The sequence below is a fragment of the Megalops cyprinoides genome, chromosome 25 (assembly GCF_013368585.1).
Source record: "Megalops cyprinoides isolate fMegCyp1 chromosome 25, fMegCyp1.pri, whole genome shotgun sequence".
In the NCBI taxonomy this organism is placed as follows: Eukaryota; Metazoa; Chordata; class Actinopteri; order Elopiformes; family Megalopidae; genus Megalops; species Megalops cyprinoides.
The window spans coordinates 2766050-2788019 of NC_050607.1; the positions used below are offsets into that span (position 1 = coordinate 2766050).

Genomic DNA, 21970 nt, shown 5'->3' on the forward strand with positions numbered 1-21970 from the left:
ACCTGATCAGCATTTTCACTCCATTGAAGAGCACCAAATGATAGCCATTGTTATTGTTGTAAAAGTCATCATAGCAAACCTGCCCTGCACGCTCTTCCCACTTAAAGGAGTTATCGACTCCCATTTTCGTCTCTGTATTGATAAGAATCCATGTCCTGAATCGCCAGTGCAAAAGGAATGAACACATCCTGCCTCTGTGAAGGAATATATACAATATGTATGCATGTGTTATAAATTATTATAGTCTGTAATTGTAAGACTCCATGGATAGTTTGATAGCATGAAGGAAAAATGTACCCCATAGACTTTACCATAACACATGGACAGAGACAGACTGGTGGTTAAAAAAGTTTTACACACATTGGGTGTCATCAAGCAACAATCCAGCAAACATCCGTAAAATGGTTTCCCATGAAGAAAATCTGTCAGGGCATGAATTACTTTGACAGTTCGAGATAATACTGATTCACAAGTGAATACATTCTTTAAAGCTGTTGATTGCTCTGCCTTGGCAGATCAATGTCACCTTCATCCCAATCAGCCTACTCATAAACAAAGAGTAGCCGCTTTCCTTTCCTGCCAACTGCCTTGCTCTTTATCTCTGTCAGCATTCAGCAGTCTTAACATGACCACCCACTTGTCTCACATACACACAGAGTCACTTGGCCGCAACATATGCAGAGAGGAGGGGTTTAGCCTTTCTGTGGCCGAAAACACTGACCAAGAAATGTGTTCCTGTTCCAGGTGGAGGTTCCACAGTATCTACGGCAACAGGACTTTGAGACAGAGGCTTCACTGCTGGCACAGAATGTAAACTGCATGTCACTTTTTACTTTTCTAATAACAGTGCATAACAATGATGTTTGCTTTCATTAACAAAATACTTTTTATGTAACAAATACAGGAGGATTGTGTGTGATGTTCATTAGATTACCGCTGTGCACTTAAAACCTACAAAATGTTGACAAAAAAAAAAGAATCTGGTGTGTAATGAATAAAGCAATGCATTAAGGCTTTACTGTGCCCTATAATCAAATTCACAGCATTGCTGTAACAAACACAAAATGTATTTTAGTGGCTTTGCATTTGAACCACATTCAGCTTTTTATGATCATGTCTGTTAAATTAATGAGAATGCACTGGGTATCCATGCAGTGGAAAACAGCCAGGGAAAGAACTTCCTGAAGAATTTAATTAGTGGTCCTGAGTTCTCTGCAGTACATCTCTTTGTGTTACCATAACAGCAGACACAGCGGGGCTCAGCAAAATGAGACTGCATTGCTTATTACTTGTTTGGTTCATACATACGTCACCTCCCTCTAGAAAACATACATGTAAGTTTAGCTTCACTCTATAACAGGCTCAGCCCAAATGACCTCATTAAAATCAAAGACTGTTAATGTATATCTTAATTCAGTCATTTTGCATGTGTGTGTCTTGGAAGGGTTGCTCATTCCTTAATCCAGTCTGCAGCTGTTTGGAGCAGACAGGGAAATGAGTTTAGCAGCAGGCATCCCTCACAAACAGTTCCAAATTCCCCAGACAGGAGGGGCCTGCTCTCAACTAGCAATGGCGCAGTCTTCAGAGAGACTTCCGTCAATACTCCACAGTCTTTCAGTTAGACGAGCTCCAGTAACTGTGGAAAAACAAAACTAGTCATAGTGCCTTTTAATTTTCAGACATGAGAACCAGTGTTGAATTTACATGTTATGTGGCGACTGCTGTGAGACATAGACCTGTCATGAAACTTTGCCCAGCTCCTCTCCCAAAAAAAGGGTGCTCTCCAGCGAGGGAAGGCCTCTGGGCAGAGCTAGCCCTGTATCGCCAGCCTCCAACTCCATTTTGGACACAGCACTGTCCTGATACCCTCACCTTTGCCATCCATCTTTATCTGTGGTGCAGCAGGAGAAGGTCCTCTTTGTCACAGACCTCCAGGGGAGCTCCCAAGGTCGGCTAGTCCTCCAGTCCGTGTGCAGGTGACACGGGGGTTCAAGAGCTCAAGTGCCACCTGTGCCCACATAAGAGCCCACATGGACAGAAATTTACCATGCAGTCTGTTCTCTTTGCTTCTGGCAACGGGAGGAAGACGCATGAGGAAACATTATTCACCCAAACTACCCACTCCTCCATACGCTGACAGAGTGACAATTAATCAAAAAGCTCTATCAACCAATCAAAAGAAAACTGTGGAAGGAGAGCTGGAACAGCAGCTGTTCCCACAAGGAAAATGAAAGACCTAAGGATGTCAGTCAGTCTAATATAACCTGTGATGGCCAGAAGATGCCACCTAGCACACTGTGGGAAACTGATGCTTAGATCCAACACCAGGAGCAAAATGTTCCTGTCAAAAAACCCTAAATATTGTGTCAGTACAGGGAATTTCAGTCCCAGAGTGCTGCGATCCTGGTGTTAGGCTTTCCCTTTCAGCAAGTTTATACCTGGACCACCAGGTGGAGGGACAACCCGTCTAATTCAAGATGTTACAAACAGAGGCAGAACATAAATAGACTACAACTTTCCCAGAGAGGAATCACCAACTCGCTGTAGATCAGCTAACTTACAAGACATCACTACTGTTTAACAAGGCAAACAAGAAATAAATGTCTGTAAATATTAACATTTATTTAAGTATACAATTTAGTATTCCATTCTTTTCCCAACCTGTTTTGAAAGGTTTGATGTCAACATTCCGGTTTCTTAAATGCAGCACAACCTCCAGAAGAAAACGGAAGATTGCAAAATTCAGACGTACAATACTGTTAAAAACAGCATTCATTACTACACAAAAAAGTTCAATAGTGTTTTGCAGGCATTGTTACCTTGGAGATGGTTATGAAGTTCAAGCCACACCCAAGCCACACCCCCTTAAAAGCCTCTTGCAAATGAATGTTATTTCACTGCTCTTGCATGGCAGCCTTTAGTAACATGATTCAAAACTACGTGACATTAACTTGCAAATCTTTTTGTTTTTTTTAAATTAAGATGACAGTTGGGATTTTTTTGCTTAAGTTGAACACTGACCTGATTTCTGACAACAATCTATATTTTTTGATTGCTATGGTAGAAAGGAAATAAAAAGACATTTGTGAAAAATTATGACTTATACAAGATGAGGTGGAAAAAAAAACAAGACAAACAAAAAATAAAAATCTCAAGAAACCTCTGGCTAGTGTGCATTATGTTTACAGATGTCTGCTTTTGTAGTGAATTCCCAATGCCTTTAAAGCAACATTATGAATACAACTCTAACCTTGCACTAACTGTATATTCTGACAGTGAATCTCCTTTTTTTGATTCGTGCAAAAATATAACAGCCTTAAACTCTGTGTAAATTTACACTGGAAATGATGGGCTAAATATTCCAAAAGCTCATTCTTAAGAAAAAATAATAGTGCTAAACTAGGATTTGAATAAGAAAATTTAAGATACAGAAAAGTAGGGTATGAAAATAGTGTTATCTGGCATTAGCTAACAGTTACAACATAAAGGAATCTGTCAGCTTGTTCCTTGGATCTCCCTTTCCTGTACTGACATAACAGAACATTCAAATCTACAAAATCAAAGAGAATTTGTCATGATGTAAAATTGCACATGTTAAACCAGGATAAACTTTACAGAAACATGACAAACCTTTACAGATTAAATGAGGTATTGCACAGATTAATAATAAAAAAAGCAAAAAAGGCAACAAAAATATACAGCAAATTGATAACATTTACATAATAATTTGAATAAGATTTAGAAAGATGGGGACAATTTAGTGTCTTAATTATTGGGGGGGTTCACTAGTCATCCCACTCGTCATCATCCTCAAAATCTTCATCATCATCGTCATCCTCATCTTCATCTGTGTGAACACAAACATTTATTAACTAAAAAAACCCTCATTGACAGACATCAATCTGAAAGGACAAAATACAAAAACTATATCTCTGTTATGCTGCAGTTTTCATAAACACGATACATTCATTCATTTAGCATATGCCCTCACTCAGGGAGATATAACTTTATGGGCTGTTTAAATAGCACTGAAACAATCCTTGGATAGTGCAGTCTCGCGATCCTCTACTATCACCGACGACTGATTTGTTCAAACAAAAACGAATTTTGTTTCCCTAACAAAGCACTATGACTGGTTCAGAAAAGCCAGCTGTAGATGTGCACATAACTGCTCTGCCATTGGCTTACATGGTTGCTAGGCAACAGTGAGGACACACCTGAAGAGTGGATGGCCTTGCTTCGTTTCTGCATCACCTCCATCAGCGCCCCCACAATACCCGCCGAGGGTGCAGGTGTGGGCGGGGCCGAATCCTGGTTGTCGGACACCTGAGATACAGACATACACCTGTGAATGGCTACACCCAAAACACACCTTTCACTATGAAACACACCTGCCTCCATTACACATATGCCGCCAATAATACAGACGATAACTGCAGACAAATATCAGACATTATACAGAATGCTTTGTCCTCTGATATCTGTCAACAGCAAAATAAACATCCTTGTCCTTTAACACACACACAGCAGTGGAATGAAAAATATGTACAACTGTAATGTCTGTCAATGAGACAAAACCTGCTTTAATCCTGCAACGCAGGCCAGCTGTTGACAAATCTCTGCCCACTGACACACGACTAAAATTATACCAGCTCCTAGCTGCAGTCCATCTGACAGCGACATAAACATGCTTCACCTCAAACACATCTGCCAACTCCATGCTGACACCCCCTGCTGTTAGAGGCTAATACCCCTCGGATGTGACGCCCCTGTAATCACCTGCGCACACCTGTGTGGGCTGATGGTGCAAGCAGGTGGCAGGTGTGCTGGAGCGGACACTCACCGTCTTGAGCTGGATGCCCTGCCGTATTTGGTCTAAGAGCGCATCGCGGCCGGTGCTGGACACAGGCCGGCTGTTCTGCTCCACCTTCTTCAGCTGGGTCCCCTCCCGAATCTGCTCCAGGAGCGCCGATTTGCCCCCCAGGGGTGACGGCAGCGGCTCGCCCCCGTCCATGTCAGGGGGTGGAGGGGGCCCGGGGGGAGGGGGTCCCGGTGGAGGGGGAGGAGGCGGCGGGGGCGGGGTGTTGGGCGAGGAGGACGAGGGTGGGGGCGGAGGGGGTGGGGGCGCCTGCGGGGCCATGGAGGCTTGCAGGGGCGGAGGAGGGGGCGGGAGATGGCCTCTGGTTGGAGGAGGGGGAGGGGGTGGGGCTCCGATGCCCAGTCTGGAGGGAGGTGGGGGTGGGGGAGCGGCCGTGGGGGCTCTGGAGGGCGGAGGGGGTGGGGGCGCCCCTCTTCCTCGGGCAGGGGGTGGGGGTGGGGGTCCTGAAGTGTGAGGGGGGGGGCGGGGGAGGAGCGCCACCCCGGGAAGGTGGAGGTGGGGGGGCTGGAACAGTGAGGGAAACATGAGAGGTTACAACCCAACAGGAGTATCTCAGGCACAGTAAAATACAGATTACGCATGTGATTCCAAATTCCAGAAACACACCTGCACAAAACTTATTTTCTACCTCTGAAAATAAAACATGAGATACCTCAAACCTACCTTCCTGTGTTACACTAGATCAGGTCACCAGGGGGAGGTCTGTTCCACCTAATTTTCATGTATTCTACTTTATTCCCGTAATCAGTTGAATCCTAAAAATTGTGCCAAATTTACAGCCTGATTTGCGGACTCATTTAGCCCAGAGCCGCAGAGATTCGAATGAGAACAGGGCAAACAGTGGGTCGGGATTAAGATCAGAGAAGCCACGCAACTTTTCATACGGTTTAAAATTAAGCCCTGTAGCCACAGCACAAAATCTGTTCGCCCTACTGTCAGGCACGAATGGCTCCTGCAAGAATTACAGCACAAACACTTCCTCCTTCAGTAAATAAACTTCAGTGATAAAGATGGTCACATTTAAGAGTCAGCAAAGAGCAATTCAACCCCAATGCACTGAGTAACAAAACTGAATAATGTTACATTTCCCCTATGACTATGAAATTATTATGAGCAGAGCAATCCTTGAAAGTTTTTTTAAGGTTGTGTACACAAAAGAACATCATACTTTCATAATTTTGTAATTAATAGTTCAAGACAAAGTTTCTTGTGGATAGACTTAACTATCAACAGCATGAGACACACCTCACAGCATTTTCGTCTCAATCAGAAACAGCAAACTCATACATGCACGTTAAATCATCTGCACTCCATGGCAACCAGAGAGAAACTGCAGAGTGATACTGGCCGGCCCACTGTGATTGGCTGGCTGGTGACTAATAAGGCATGCACCACTCCACACTCGTGCGTAGAGAGAGAGGGCATTACCTACCGCACCACCTGGGGGGACCTGAGGACAGACCACACCTGTTAGCTGGCCTGTCTGTTTGCATGTTTATGGTTTATATGATGCCTAACCTTTTTAAATGGCTGGATGTTACCTCCGTCAGAATACATGTTCCCTGGCAAGCCTAGACTACAGAGTGGTCAAACGCAGTACAGTCCTGAACACACTATGCCTCTGCATAGCATGTGTGCTGAATGTCCCATATGGAGGTATCCCAGCAGCCCCTGGGCCACGGGCTGTCCGTGCAGACTCACCTTGCCTCCGCAGCTCGTTCTTCACGGCCTCGACTCCGCCCTTCTTTTCGATGAAGTCGTATATAACCTTGGACGTCTCCTTGTCTTTGAGCTGGGCCTCGGAGATGCCACACATGTCGAATAGGTTCTTCAGCTCCGGGTCCAGGTTGTTCAGCTGGGGAGCCAGTCATAGGTTAAGTCAGAGGCACAGAAGGTCAGGATCCAGGAGGCAGATAGACGCTGGGTAGCAGTATGGCATCTCGGTCAGGGAACCCGAATTATAATCAGAGGGTTACATGCTCAGTTCCCAGAGTGCTTTTGTCCCTTTCAATCAGGAACTTCCTGGGAACTGCTGCAGTAAATGTCCATCTTTATGAGTGGATAAGTAAAATCGAAGCTAAACCAACAACACTAGGTAATGCCCCTGACAGTATCAATCAAAAAAAACCCTCTCTGGTTCTCGGGGAAACAAAACACTCAGCGTGCAGAAGCCTGTACTGTAATGGAGTCAAACGAACACAGACTTCAATGTATATTCAGTATAAATACATTGCCAGCTTGTGGACATGCATTGTCATAATATGACTCAGTTAACCCAGCATACTTGTGCAGTTATAATTTCTTGAGTACTCTTTTGAAGGCCTGGTACTAGGCCTGTTTGTTGAAACATTACAAGACATTTACCACAGTATTACAATTTGTACATTAATGTCTATCTTTCTGTGACAAGCATTCAAAAATATACTACAGGAAAAGAGTTTATTCCCAACCAAAGGACATTTAGAAATGCATGGCATATCCAGCCAAGCACTTTCTCTGGGTTTGATTTTTTCCGACAACCTAAGAGCCTGTTAATTAATTAAAGTTAAAAAGTCAAAAAAACGTAACTTCTAAATCCCTACTCCAGACACTAGTGTTTCAAAGACTCTTATCAGTAGTCCTATTTAAAGCCCCCATGTGACATCACAAGGAAATGGATTAATGATGACAATTTCAACAAACATTACAAAACACCGGCCCATGTCACCGTTCCAAATGGACATAGGCCACCAGTCCTGCTTCTGTGATTTGACAAGAGCAAATAATTCCATCCTGCTGGGGGAACAGCATCATTGATTAAACTCCCTTTTTTGGAGGGAATATGAGGTAATCCATGCTGACATTTTGATGCAAGTTACTGTTTCCAAATCTTCTTGTGTAATGAGGGCAACTGTTTGCTTGGTAGATTGTGTGGAGAAAAGGATGCTACAGTGTGACACAGGGATACACAGCAAAAATGGTCAATTTCAGGTCATTTCAGGGCTCCTCACAACCACCACCAATCACACCCCAACACTGACACATCAAGACTTCAGGGCAAATGTTACAGATAGAAGACAGACCCTTGAGAAACCCCCAAAAAAGACTTCAGGAAATCCAACAATCATGTGGATGTCATGCATTACCATTGAGGAATTACACTTCACAGTGGACAGCAAATTTTTTGATTGGTTCACTGGTTGATGAGTCAGTGATTGTAGATCCAGAATAGCTCCACCTATTAGGATGGTCAAGTCTCCCAGAGGGGAACACAGGATTCTTCTAATCAGACCGAAAATTCCGTCTCTGTCATTGTTAAAACTAATTGCGTTCTGAACTGATATGATTAAAAGCTGAACATTCATTTCCTCGCAATACAGATAACCTAACCCCTATTATCCACAAGAACCTCTAAGACAGAGATATAAGGACTAAGGAAGGACAGCAAAACCTGATAATTGTTCACTAAACGGCACATCTGTGATTCCATCCCCAACTACCAGAGGAGGGACACCAGCTCTCTCACTTACATCAAAGCCAGTGTTGGGATCCCAGCCGACGTGTCCGATGTGCCTAAAACAGGAAAGAGGAAGTGAGAACCCGACACAAACCGAACACATCAATACGCCAGAGCTGAATGCGCAGTGAGACAATCTGGAGCAAAATAACCGGACAGCTGCGAGTGAGCATCTGTGTGCTACCACAACACACCCTTATCAGAAATGAGATCAGTCCACACTGTGAGCATCTGTGTGCTACCACAACACACTCTTTTAAAGAGTGAAAGACAAGGGCAGACTCTGAACCAGTACTGTTTGCACTTGTGCTTCTTACCACGGTTTCAGCTCCCATACTGTCATGGGATAAACTGGCCGGAAAATACCACAAAAACATGCCGAATGTCATATGGCCGTATCACAATGAAGCTTCCTGCTATTATACTGCGGCCTCTTTACCCTGTTAGCTAAAGGGGAATGTGCTCACAATAGCTGGCTGCACAGTGGGGTAACATTCTGTCACTTCCTAACAACCACAAATACCACACGCGTCTGTAGTACGCCGGCTATCCGGCGGTCACGACCTCTTCTTTTGAAAATACTCATTTACTGGACAATATCAGCTGTTTAATGATAATAACAATAACCACATGACTGGCTACTCTCCCCAACGAGCTGAATATGAGAAGTGAAAGAATCTGACTGCACTTCAGCATTATTTCTATTGTACTGTGGGAGCAAAAGGTTTTCGTTCTGCAAACTGGCACCACTCCATATTACTGTACGGAGAACAAATTGTTTTTTTTGTCAGATTAACCTAGTTTTAGTTACATATGATAAGCCTGGTCTTCATGCGAAACATCAAGCGATAAGAGGCAAGCACAAGCGTGATTGCCCGCTGTCAACCAGTACAAATGCAGCACTGACACAGCAAGCCTCTCTGAACACCCGAACAGATTCTGCTGGAGGAGGACAGGAAATGAGGTCACAATCCACCATCGGGCTGACAGACAGTCACGGGAGCATTTCAGCATGCGTGTCATCACCATGACGACATCGCCCTCATGGCGTTCCTGAAAACCTCTGCTGTAGATAATCCGAGAGCAGCACCATGTTCGCCACATATTACAGCGGATTAAGATGAAATATGCCACGGATTAATCTGTGTCTACATGCTCCCCACACACGAAAACAAGAGTGCAAAGGTCCAAACCAGCCACTGCTGCTAAACAGATAAGGTAGCGCAAGCCCAATGTCAGCACCTCATTGGACATGAATCAAAGTCAATCAAACTATATGGGGTCAGGCAGAGTAATGCCAAAAAGCCCTGTCAACACTCATTTTGAGGCGTTTTACTCTGAGATTAAGACAAAGGGGAATAAAAATTAATTTCGCCTTTTCATCTTTGAGTAATGGACTTTAAGCAAGTGCTAGGGTTCGTTTTTGTTTTTTTTTTTTTCTTTTTTTGGGTTTTACCCGACGTTATACCTTCAGCGGTAGCTGACACGAAGGAAAAACACAACTGAAAAAATACAGATTTCGTAACAAAGAGAACTGTGGTGAGACGGAGCCTGGTCTGAAATCTCACTGACAAACAGAGGGGTTAGAGAAGAGAAGGGTACTCACTGGAAGTTGCTGGGGGTGCCGATGTCAGCTTTGGTCAGCTTCTTCCTCTTCCCTTTCACCTTCTTCTTGTCCTTGCTGAAACTGCTGTGCATGATGTTGTTGACTTGAGAGTTGCTATGGGAACGCACATTGTTGATCTCCGGATTCTTTATGTCCACGGTGGCCATGGGTAGAGCCGGTCCTAGGAACAGGTCAAAGACAGAAACATTAGAACCTCCTAAACAGGGTGGATCCTGGTGTAGAAAGAACAGCCACCCAGCCTCAAAGAGCTAGAGTTATTCTGGAAACTTCCAATCACAGATCCATACCTATAGTTTAGCTGCTGTAAGACGATGCCACCCAGTTAAGAATTTTGACCATGTAGTTAACACACGTGGAAGGAAAACCAGGGTGATTGTGACTCTTAAGGCTAAACGTCATGAGGAAATTCCAAGCGTAGAATTTTGGAGAAGCTGAGGGGAACTTACCGAGAGTAAGTTAACTTACTGAGAAAAACACTGAAAGTGCTCAGATCATGAAGAATGGGCCCCACCTCCTATCAGTGTGCCTCTGAAACATTGCATAACCTTCTGCATACTAAGCTCACCCATAACATATCACACCAAAATTAAAAGCTAAAATTAAAACTTCAAAGTTAAACCCCAGGATTATTTTTCAGATGACTGCAGTTCTTTGATTGTTTGAATGTATGATTTTGAGAGCTATAAAACACTTGAAAATGATATTGAAAAGCACATCCTTACTGAACACATAGCTGTTTTGCTGAGGTTTGAGGGGAGGGGGGGGGATTATGTCACAGTCAGTGAACCAGAAGCAGATTCCTCTGCTCCAAGGACACACACACACACACACACACACACACACACACAAACACACACACACACACAAACACACAAACAACCTGTGCCCAGCCCAAGCCTTTCTTACATTATCCATCAGGAGGAGAAATTCACTTACAGCCAGCACACAAACAAGAGGAGCAGATAACCATTAACACCTGCAGACTGAACAGCAGAGGGACAATCACCTTCGGTAACTGACAAAGCAATGTCACACCTGCACGCCTCTGAACGTCCGTCTGCCACCTGCACGTCCTGTGACCGTGCCATGCCTACCTTCGGGCTCCGCCCTCTTCGGGGTGTCACAGCCCGAGAGCCAGCCTGAGGGAGCGACGAAGCCTGTGCTTTCGTCCTCCAGCGCGGTGGCAGCCATGTTGACGTCCAGCAGGATCTTCCCCATCACGACGCAGGCGCGGTCGCCCAGGCGGGGCGAGAGCCGCGGCGCCGAGACGGGCAGAGGCACGCGGAGCTCGCCCTCGGGCAGGACCCGGCAGTGCCCGCCGTCCAGGGGCTCCTCACAAGGAGCCGACAGGAAGGTGGTGCAGAACATCCTCCTTCCCAGCAGGCATGAGACCCGACTCGACCGCAGCTCAACCGACTCGACCGCAGCTCAACCGACTCGACCGCAGCGCAACCGACTCGACCGCAGCGCAACCGACTCGACCGCAGCGCAACCGACTCGACCGCAGCTCAACAGAGCTAACTGGAGCAAGACAGAGCCAACTGGAGCTCAACAGGGTTGACCGCAGCTCAGTGGACCAAGGACTGCGCTCTCAGGCAGAGCGCTGACGCTGTCTGAACACAGGCTGGGCAGACTGCAGCCAGTGTGGCGGGAGAGAACAGAAAGTGCGCGTCTCACCCTGCCCACTACCCCACGGCTTCTCCTTACGGCACGCGCTGTGTGCTTTTAGGTCATACCCACAAGCCCCGCCCCTCACAGCCTGGACGGTCCCGCCCCACCCTGAACGCAGCTCTAATCCCAACAAATTACAAGAGCTGCCGAATTTTACATAACTGTTAAAGCCGCGGCTAATCCCGCCAAATCCCCGAGTTTCTCTTCAAACAAGGCGAATCTCCCAAGAGACGATGATGCCTATCTGGGAACGCATCGCGTCAGAGACGGGACGTCTTGTCTCCATTGGCACCAGAGACTCATGCAAGCATGCACAGGGACAAACCAGTTCAAGCTCACCCCACAAATGTTTTACCATCACCATCACACATACTGAAATCATGTCAAAGACGCACGTCAGTCAGATGGAGGAACAGGAACACCAGCGTCTTAAAAAAACGAGTCTGTGGAAGTACAGAAAATGCTCTTTGACTTATTCCATTTACAGATGACAAACCTAAAATATTCACACGGAAATACTGTACCCAGCTGGCTTGTGTGCGTGTTTGTGTTGACATGACTAAATCTCTACAAAGTCCCATGCTTGAAAAAACAGGATGAAATGGAATTGTGTCAAATTTATTTGCGTCTCAAAATCGTACAAAAAAAAAAAAAAATGAAGGTCTGTTCTTTTCAAAAGGGTATTTGACTTCACTTGATTTCAGTAATTTATCACCTTCTCCTCTAAACTTAAAGGAATTTCAGTTATTCATAAGAATAAATGTCAATGAGCACAAGGTAATGAATAACCTACCATTTGCAGGGTCACGTCTTTTTTCTGCAAAACAAAAATTATGATCATTAAAATTTTGAAGTCGAACTGGGCGGTAGTGTGTTAGTGCCACAGAAAGCTGTGAGTTTGAGTTTAAAAGGGACAGAGTCACGCGCTGCGACCAGACAGCCGGCGGTCTGTGTTAGTTTACAGGTGGCAGATGGACAGACGGAAACGGGACAGAAGTCAAGCGAAAGAAACCGCAAAGCCCTGCCAGCGCCAGTGTTGTCAGCATGCCCCGTTTCGCATACTAACCAACTCACACGGGTGAGAAAGAGGGAAAAATCAGACACGTTAAAAACAGGGAAGAGAATGTTACGACCACGGAACCTCTGAAGGAGCCTACAAGCTCCGCTTTCCCACTGAAACTTCAGCAAAGAAAAGCACCCGATTAAGATGAAGACCAAGGAGCAGCACAAGGAGAGGGTGTGGAGGGTGGAGCTGGAGAAGGGCCCAAGGAGAAGCCGCACTGTTCCCTAAACCAGAGAGGAAAGAAGGGCACAGCACAGCAGCCACCCCGGCCTGTTCGGGGCGCTCTCCGAGCCTCAGACAGAGGAGCGGTCAGAGAGGAGGATAGGGGTGGAGCGGAGGCGTCGGTTACCCGTCTTCCTCTGCCGTCTCCCGAGCAGCTCGGCGGCTGACGCACGGAACCGCTTGGCCTCCTCCTCGCTGGCGAAGTTCAGACCCATTTGGCAGGTCTGGGGAGACGAGACACAATAACATTGAGAGGAGGAACAATAATCTTCACTTTAAACAGTGCATTTCAAACACATGCATCTCAAAGTCCTTTCCTGTTTGAAAGAAAGAACTCCCCAAAGTGGTTTTAAAGGAGGAACATCAATACCAAATTTCCATCCCAGTTTAAGCAGGAACCTGATTTAATAATCTTTCCCTGTTTTGAACTCTGAAAGCTCATATTGTACTCACTCAGTCTTCTGTGTGACAGAAGGTTCAAGACAAAAACCCCACAGACCCATCAAAACAACAGAAACAATAGCATGCACTGTCGAGTCTGACAGCAACAACTTTCAGAACAGCAAGTACCTTGGTATGTAAACAGTCATGCAGTGCAGTGCTATTCAAAGAGGCAGAAAAAGAAGGGAAAACTTACATCTCCAGCAAATGAAATGAAGTACGGTCTTGAACAGTTAATTGAAAAGTTGTTGTAGAATTCCTGTTCGAACATGGTCTTTCCTTCCTGCAGGGAGATAAATCAAACAGATAAAACAATTAAGCAGACCTGCTACACACTGTCACCTCACACCTACCAGGACAGCATTTAACCCTCTCTCTCTCGCACACACACACACTCACACACACTCTCAAACACACTCACGCACACACTCACGCACACACTCACGCACACACACTCACACACACTCACACACTCACACACACACACTCACACACACACACTCACACACACACTCACACACACACACTCACACACACACTCACTCTCACAAAACACATTCTACCCTCTGCTAGTCCAAAAGTATGAGCATGAAACATGAGGCATGCTTCCTCATCTCCCATTAACAGCATCTTTTTTTAATCAAAAGTCTCAGTAACTCTCCCTGTGAGGTGAAGATTTTACAATGGTGGAGTGATCTTGAAGCTGAAATTTAAAATTTTATCTGAACAAAGTACAGTTTATGAGACAGGTCTAAAGCTTTTAAGTTTTAAAAATGTCTTATCATGGATTTGCATTCCATTGAACTATTGCACGTTCAAACAGGCAATCCTACTTAATAAATAAAAGTCCTTAAATGACTGCATAGCAAAAAGGCAGAGAGAAAAGAGCATAACCACTCATTTATAATAACTCCTCCAATGTCGGATGGAACACTTTGATTCTGAGCCATTGTGAAGTCATTGTGCTGCTTACCTTGATGTCAAAGACCCTGATGAAGTAGGACCTGTGGGGATTGTCTTTGACCAGACAGGCCACACCACAGCACCTCTTCACCCATGTGGAGTTTCTTTCAGCTGCGAACACCTGCACCACAGCGGAGCACAGCGTCTGGTGGAAACACAGAGGCCGCGTGTTAAAGGAGTTTCTATCAGTAACATTACAGAGGCGATACATCAAATACACATGCTTTGCTGTATAATTATACGGAAGATACGCCAGATACATATTACTGCAATTAAGTAGAAAGTAAAAGACTGTTAAAATATCCCATGCTGCACAGCCTTTAGAGAGAGGGCTGGTGTGAAATATTCACTCCCCTGATTTTTACAAACTGAAATAAGCACAATAAAACAGTGAAACAAGGACTGTTGCTGAGGGCTCGCTTTCTCCATGATGCTATTTTGATTGCACCACGTCATCTTTGCATCATTTTCCATGCAATATTAATAAGACTGTGCAAGAGTTATGGAACTGGTCAGCTACCTTTCCACGGAAAATAGCATATAATATATCTATAGTGTACATATTTAAAGAGCTGTAATGCCAGACAGCACTCTGTTGGATTAAGTTTACCCCACCCCACTGATACTGAATCTAAGGTTCAAACATATATGTAGAGAGAAAATGAATGGGCTTAACAAGTATTAAAACAATGAAAACCACCTGCACAAAAAATACACTACAACCAACAAAAGACAGTGATATTCCACTTCATTCTGCAGATAGCTGTGAGGGTAGTGGTCTGTAGTGAATATTCTAGTCTCAGGAAACACATATTTACTACAGATCAGAGAGGGTGTTAACCAGCGCATACAAGAGAGCTCTCAAGTAACACTATATCCCACTACTTCCCAATACTAACTAATGAATGTCCCTTTATGCCACTCGGCCTGCCTTCCTTAATGTTTAGATGTGCCAAGAACCAGACCATAAACCCAAGCATTGTCAATTACAGCCCCAATGAAGTACTACTGCACTGACTCGGTGTAAACAGAGGTTAAGGTACTGTTCAAACAGGAGTAGCTTTGCATGAGAATGTCTGCTTCTTTATGGAAGTCTGAGGAAATCAAAAAATTCAAATAAGTCTGTAGCTCAAACCTACACTCCAGACACACCTACCTCATGAGCACGGAATTCTTTTTTTCTTTCAAAAGAATTTAAATCTTGCAGTTTTTATTCACATTTTAAGTGCATATTTGTGTTTACAGCTCTGTCTTCATCGCAGGGGACATTTTTTGTTGTCTCAGCAGTCCTGAATCTAAAGTACGTTCAGCAGTCTTTTAAAGTCTTTTAAAGAACAAATCCATGACACCGTCAAGTTTTATGTTTTGACTCCACTACACTGAGTGATGTTAATAAAACACTTACCAAAATTCCTCAAGGCTTGCACTTTGCCCTCAAATTTATAACTCAGTCAAAGCACTTCCTGTCCGAACTTTCCAGTATGGGAAATTACCAGCAAGGCTGTGTCATTTTACCCAGGATTCTACTATAGGAATAAAAGGTAGTTTTCTACCAGAGAGTCCCACTTTTGGACCAATCTAGATGGTTTCCTTACTGCTACACGGTGAGTTACTTAAACTTCCTGATTCATTGACAAAAACATCACCTGAACCAATTCCCACATCCCAGCAGCAGTTAAGGAAGAAGGCTGGTAACCAGTAGGTTGCATGTTTGATTCCCTGGCAGGGCAATGATCAAGTTACTTATCCTGAACCACTTATGTCAGTATACAGCTGTATTGACAGATAACATGCAAGCAAAGACATAATGACTGTATGCACTTTTGTACGTCGCCTTGGATGAAAGCGTCTGCTAAATAGACAAATGTAAACGTAAATGTAAATAATGAAACGTGAAGTTCCCTGGAAAGTGTCGGCGATGCTGTATCCGTGCACCCTTTATCGCCACTGCAGCTCTAACCATTAAACCCACACAGTAACAATGGAGTCATTCAACTGGGACACGTGGTGCTCATAAACCGCGCGGCTGCCACATCAAAAGCCCTGCTCTCCTTTCAATGAGACAAAAGTGCGGCATGAATCACCGAAAAACGCCGTCTCGTTTCCCTCCGACTGTCATGCCCACCGACTCTCCCAGGCTGTACGCAGGGAACGGACTGGAGGAGTGATGGCGGTCGTACGGGCCTGTTAAACCATGGGGGAGCGGGATTAAAACAGAGCGCTGCCTTCCAAGCTGTCCGAACAAAGCACATATTCCAAGTGCGGCTCTGAAGAGTTACACTTTAGGGTTGCTCCCAGGCAAGCTGGGGGGATTCTCAGCCAGGAGCAGCAACAGAAACTTCTCTTAACTGCAGATCTTACAAGCCTAGCCAAGGAGGGGTGGGTCACGACCTCCAGTGGCTTCAACAGAGGGGGTCTCTCGCTTTTTTGTCTTTGATCATTCGCTGCAGAATGAAGCAACTGCACATAAGAAAAACCAGCACACTGATCTACAATTGTTCTGGAATGACTTTAACAAAAACAATGAGAGCTACTGAAACCTCAGCAAAAAAGTAATCTGCTTTTTTTTCTGTTTTTCTGTCTCATGCACATACTAACATTGTATGTGCTTAAAATTTGGTCATCTAAGCATCTTCAGGTTCAGTCTTGCGTGCAACGTCACCTGCAATAAGCAAAACGGTGTGAAGCAAGCCAGCATTTCAGCATGAAATATCACACAGGCACTGATATCACCTCAGAGGAGCTGCGTGTGTGATAAGCAGAAGGCATTTCTCTGAACTCTCCTGTGGGACCAGAATGAAAGGACAGTCTCTGAGCCACCAGACACTCTCTGTTCAATCAATAATCCCAAACAGTAGAAAGAGGAAGATGCTCTGCTTTCTGTTCATTAATCTAGAAAAATCCATAGAAACACACAGGAAAAAAGGGACAAAACAGCCCATTCAATCTGACTGCCTAGTCAGGCCTGGTTTGTGGTGTATTTGCATATATTCAGTGCTAGCATTAAAGAAAAGATTACACAAGAGATTTTTCCCTCCTTCTATAATCCCACCAACAAATTAATCACCTCTAGGACCCGCACAGCCAGCACTAGAGAACAAATCTGATCCACCGCCCTGCTCCTGAACACTAAACCATCCAGGGGACCCACATTGCTGAGGGGCAAGAGAGGGCAGCACATTCCCCTGTCCTGGCAGAAACCTCTGGGAGGCTCAGCGACCCCCCGACCACAGCACTTCCTGTAGGAGAAGACTGCTGATCATGCAGCAGCCCCCTCCATCGCTGCTCTGTGTGTGTGTGTGTGTGTGTGTGTGTGTGTGTGTGTGTGTGAGTTGGCATCCCTCTACCTTCATCCCCACAGTCTCGATTCTGAAAGCTGCAGTGAATGCTGGAGTCATGTCCAGAATCCACCGCCGGGACTCAGGAGAGGAAGCAGTCATCCGCCGCGAGCACGGCTTCTCCACACCGGCGCCTTTCGCGTTCGCTCTGCTGAAATCCCGCCAGGCCACGGGAGCCGCTTTAAAAAACCCTGCACCCCTCTCACGCAGGGTCCTGTGCCAACGGGTATGTTTAGATTTTACAGGAACAGCGGAATATTTCTGCTAACACAACCAGGCTGACGAACCACGCTGAGTCACAGGGAAGAGAAAGAACCTTTTTCTCTTTATGACGAGGCTGAGGGAATGTAGGGCTTTAGGAAACAGGCTACTAAACCAAAGGATGCAGGACCAATCCCCAGGTGGGGCGTTTCTGTAGTGTCCTTGAGAAAGGTACTCCACCTGCACTACTTGAGGAAAGCACCCAGATGTCAATAATATGAACCTCAGCCACCCTGGATATGAGTCTACTGATGCCTACTTCCCTTATTCTTCACAGAAGAGTCACTATGTAATATATAACCGCCCACACGCAGACACGCCTCGTTTGATTTTTCACACAGATACAAAAAAACGGGAAACGGACACGCTCTTTGTGCCAGAAATTTCATGGCCCTCTGGGTGAGGTATGACCCCACCCCTGTCACCTGCCCTCAGTCAGGTGTTGGTGTGGCAGGTACGGATCTCACTTCCTCAAACACACTTGGCAAAGGCAACATGCCACCTCACGAGGACACACAGAGAGGGAGTGAGTGAGAGAATGAGTACAGACAGATTTACTACTGTTGGCAACTCTACAACTTCAGTTCACAATGGTTTTAGGAAACGCGTCTCACTCCAAACCTTTTATATTGTAAAATTCACCAGAAACATGACCTCTAGTCCACAGTCAAAGTAACAAAGTAAATTACCACAGTTGGGGGGGGGGGGGGGGGGGGGGGGGGGGGGTTTTGGGGGGGTAGGGGGGCGCAGCATCTTAGCCTTACCAGCTTCACACCCACAATGCAGATAGACTCTCACTGTATCATAACGATTATCATACAACACACAAAGTGTACGTCCAGACGTTGATTCCAACACATAACATAACCTGCCCTTAACCATGCTTATAAGAAAATCTGATTAGGTGCCTGCTGAATAAACAGTTCTGTTCTGGCTGTGATTTTCGAGATACAATGGAATGGAACAAACCACACTATAAAGAGTTAACAAAAAGTATGTAAAAAAGAACTTTGATAGAAGACAGACTATTGTTCTTTATATTCTGGTTTAAAAGACATTCTTATTCCTCTTCAAATAAGGCACTACAGAAACAGTGAAAATCTCAAGAGTGAAAATCTAATGCTTTACAGACCTGTCACCATTTTTACTCCTGTTGGAATCATCATCCTATGAACTTCGACACTTTTTTTGTTCCTCTTCAAAATAACACAATAAATCTTAGGAACATATGGTTGCTTTGAGGGGATGTTTTGTGTTTCGTAGAATGGCAGCCCTTAAAAACATGATTCGAGCGTTGATAGTACAGTGCGGAAATGCTTCCAGAAGTCAACATCTGGCAAAGAACGTGGGAAATACTGTTGCTGTGCGTAAGCACAGCTTCTGGATATAAAAAACAGGCCTGAACTGTAGAACAGCGTTAGACCCACTGTCCCTCTGCAATGACATACATGGCACACCGCCCGAAAATGCGATCACTCTAACGTGTCACCTCAAACGCGGGCCTGTCTTCCGGGAAAAGCACTGCACGGGAGGCCAGCGCGCGTTCCAGGCGACGCTTCGTCAGGTGACACAGCAAGAATGGCCAATTTTTTAATTCTCCACAGCTGCTGCAAGCTCCTGCTTCCTGTTGTCCGATATGAACACCTCAGAAAATATGAGCACGAACAAGCGTTGCAGCTACCCAATTTACAACTGCGTTATTTTGGAAATGAATTATACATTGACAAGATACATTATTAATTGTAAATTCGGCATTGCCTTTTGCAACACATTCACCGTACATATAAGTAAGTGCATTGATTGTTACAGTAAGCAAAAGGTCCCACAGGTAAGCAAACACACGTGGACACGAAAATAAGCCCCATACGCCCTTGTAAATATTTCGGCCCACTGCACCTTTTAGGAATTGACTGACCCATGCATAACTGAAGTACACCTGCCAGTCTTAACTTGACATCGATTTCAGGATTCCTTGTTTCAGCTGCGTAATTTTTCATCTTACGCAGATAAATAGCCGTAACGTCCTTACAGAGCCAACATTCCTAGATTGTCGTCCCTGATCAACGAGGTGGGGAAAACAGAACTGTTTATTTTCTGATAGTGTAGCAACGGTGCTTTCCCGTGATTAGTAATGTGTCAAAAAGCCCCCAACAGTTTGCAAACGGTATTTATTAAACACAACATCTAGGCACAATAGCAACAAGCCGCTAGCTGCAGCTCGGCTCCTTCAGGAATAAACTGGCTAGCTTGCTAGCTAACCAGGGGAGGAAAATGTGTCGTGTTATGTAATGGCAGACCACAAAGAATGCATTTTCCAGGCTAACGTTAGCTTCCAAGCTAGTGAACATGGCAGACACATTTTTTAACCGGGTGTTAGACAAAAGACCGGTGCAAAGTGCGGCTACTGGTCCCGACCGATTCAGGGACGGTGTCAGAATCGAGCAAGGCCTCGGGGCTAAATTTAAAGTTTCTACCGACTTCATGGCATCAAATCCCGGGGATAAACGTATACCCTGCTCGTCCAGCTCTGTGCGAACGGGAATCGTGCTGCAGGGAAGCTCAGAAGGACGCATCTCAATGTTGATTTTCTGTGCTTGTGCTAACAGCAATATGCCAAAGCCCTCTGAAACTGCAGTCCGAAAAATCTACACATGCACAGTCCCCTCTAGCTGCACTAGGTTTTAGAGAAGCATCACGCTTTTACTTCAAAATGCAAGCATAAGTATGTCAATGATCAAGGCAATAAAACAGAGAGAACTTACGATGCATTTCCTTCCAAGAGAGTTGAAGAGGCATTCGTTCTCTTGCGGGGTGAGAAGGATGGAGCCGACATTTGTAACCCGCCGTTGCGGCGGGTGGCCACTCATATTTAAAAATAAATCACAAAATAAGCTAAACACGTATTGCTATCTGACCCTTATTATGGTACTCGGAAAATAAAAACGATGCTGTCATTGATCACCGTGGCCTGGACCCGGCCGCTCGCATCGGTGCAGGACTGTTTCAGACGCGGGTCGCACAGCCTTCAGTATTTTTGTATTTCCAGAATTTTGAAATTGCAAATCTAATAGTCCCTCGACATATGAAGGTACCTGAAGAACTCCGACGTCCCAAAACAACCAGAATCTAAACTTTCACAGGAATGCCGATCCAACATGGCAACAGTAAGAAACAACCACTAGCAAAAATACGTGGGGGGAGAGGGAGGAGGGATACGCGGTTCATATGACTTTCATACACAGCTAAGCGATCGACTCTTCCATAATAATAAGTTGGATAAAACTATGAGCACAGAATCGAAAACAAAATTATGACTGGCAAAATCGTAAGGTTGGTGGCGTAGACACGTCTTCTGAAGCAAGATGGTCTGGCCCTGTTTGCTGGTGGATTTTGGAGTTTAGCATTGGATTTTCTAATAGGAATGCAGTATGCGGACGGAGCAGGGCGGGGTCAATGGGAGCGTGCCGCCAGGTCTATGCTGTGAAAGATAGTGTCAATCTGCGGCTGTATTTCACATTGAAAAACCTTCGGGAAGAACTGGCGGGCAGGGTTGTTGAATATTTCTGCCACACCGGCTGGACGTCAGAGTTAAAAGATACATATGTATATTTATTTAGGGGTGATCTTAAAAAAGATGTTCAGTTACTAAGTGACCGCCCCCTTCATATAGATGGACGTCTTAGCCCACATAGAATAGTAAATAAATAAATTAAACGCAATTCTAATTCAGAATTTGCGTCTGCTCCAATTACTACACAGTGCTTAAGGCGACTTCATGGGCACGAGGCATGCCCAGCGTATGACATGTCATGAGCCGTGTTTTCAGCTATGATCTTTCTGCCACATTCGTTACATTTATTTTAAAGTGAATTGGAATTTAAATCGTTTCCCTAAATTCATATGGTAAAGGAAAACAGTCTCTGTGTATGCAAATATATTTTAAAATACGCAATATGTTGTGATATTATCATGCACCCTCCTTGCTATTTTAACACGTAGCCGCCTGCGG

At 44.9% G+C, this 21970-nt stretch overlaps 1 protein-coding gene across 1 annotated transcript; it reads right to left on the reverse strand.

Moving 5' to 3' along the window:
* Positions 1-2612: 2612 nt before the first annotated feature.
* Positions 2613-21404, reverse strand: LOC118771970 (neural Wiskott-Aldrich syndrome protein-like). The gene is given in 12 exon segments (XM_036520176.1): positions 2613-3847; positions 4218-4326; positions 4844-5342; positions 5344-5383; positions 6581-6734; positions 8389-8431; positions 9982-10162; positions 12467-12490; positions 13086-13182; positions 13596-13682; positions 14373-14507; positions 20724-21404. Coding segments are annotated over 12 exon segments (1536 nt in total). The 5' UTR covers positions 20829-21404; the 3' UTR covers positions 2613-3785.
* Positions 21405-21970: the final 566 nt, after the last annotated feature.